This window comes from Eimeria mitis, genomic scaffold (genome assembly GCF_000499745.2).
Source record: "Eimeria mitis Houghton genomic scaffold, Emh_scaff7766, whole genome shotgun sequence".
In the NCBI taxonomy this organism is placed as follows: Eukaryota; Apicomplexa; class Conoidasida; order Eucoccidiorida; family Eimeriidae; genus Eimeria; species Eimeria mitis.
This window is the reverse complement of record NW_013575703.1, coordinates 1-821: the sequence shown is the minus strand read 5'-3', so window position 1 is coordinate 821 and position 821 is coordinate 1. Positions and strand designations below refer to the sequence as shown.

Below are 821 nucleotides of genomic sequence, written 5' to 3'. Positions count from 1 at the left end.
GCAGCAACGACAGCCCTTCAATGACAACAAGCCGAAGCCTCGATTCTTCCTGCTGCTGCTGCTGCTGCTGTTGCTGCTGCTGCTGCTGCTGCTGCTGCTGCTGCTGCTGCGTTGCAGCAGCATCAATGAAAGCAAGAAGAGAATCTAAGGAGGAAAAAGAGGCCTCGCGAGAACGAGAGAGAGCAGACAATATTGTCTGCTGCCGTTGCTGCAGCAGCAGCAGCAGCAGCAGCAGCAGCAGCAGCAACAGATTCAGCAGCAGCAGCAGCAGGAGCAACAGATGCGGCAGCAGCAACAGATGCAGCAGCAATAGACACCACCAACAGCAGCAGCAGCAGCACCAACCGCAGCACCAGCACAAGCAGCAGCAACAGCAGCAACAACATCAGCAGCAGCAGCAGCAACAGCAGCAACAGCAGCAGCAGCAGCAGCAGCAGACCTCCTGTGGTAGTTTGAGTATAAGTGGGTGGTTCTGAAGGGCCCCCAACAGGCGGGGCCCCAGGGGGGCCCCCATAAAAGAAAGAAAGAGAGAAGAGAAAGAAGAAGAAAATAATAATATATCTATCACTGCACTTATAAACACCTGCGTATACACCCCAAACCCTAAACCCTAAACCCTAAACCCTAAACCCTAATGTGTCATACATTATAGAAACCCTAAACAATATTAAACCCTAAACTCTATTACTAAACCCTAATAACCCTATTAAACCCTAAACCCTAAACCCTAAACCCTAAACCCTATTAAACTCTATAAAACCCTAAACCCTAAACCCTAAACCCTCAGAGTAAGAGTATAAGAACAAACCTGTCTATTTATT

At 48.8% G+C, this 821-nt stretch overlaps 1 protein-coding gene across 1 annotated transcript; it reads left to right on the top strand.

Annotated features, from left to right (window-relative positions):
• Window positions 1–125: 125 nt before the first annotated feature.
• On the top strand, window positions 126–476 carry EMH_0092640 (uncharacterized protein; the record flags this gene model as incomplete). The annotated part of the gene is made up of 1 exon (XM_013501869.1): window positions 126–476. One exon carries the CDS (start codon window positions 126–128, stop codon window positions 474–476), a length of 351 nt encoding a protein of 116 aa, XP_013357323.1.
• Window positions 477–821: the final 345 nt, after the last annotated feature.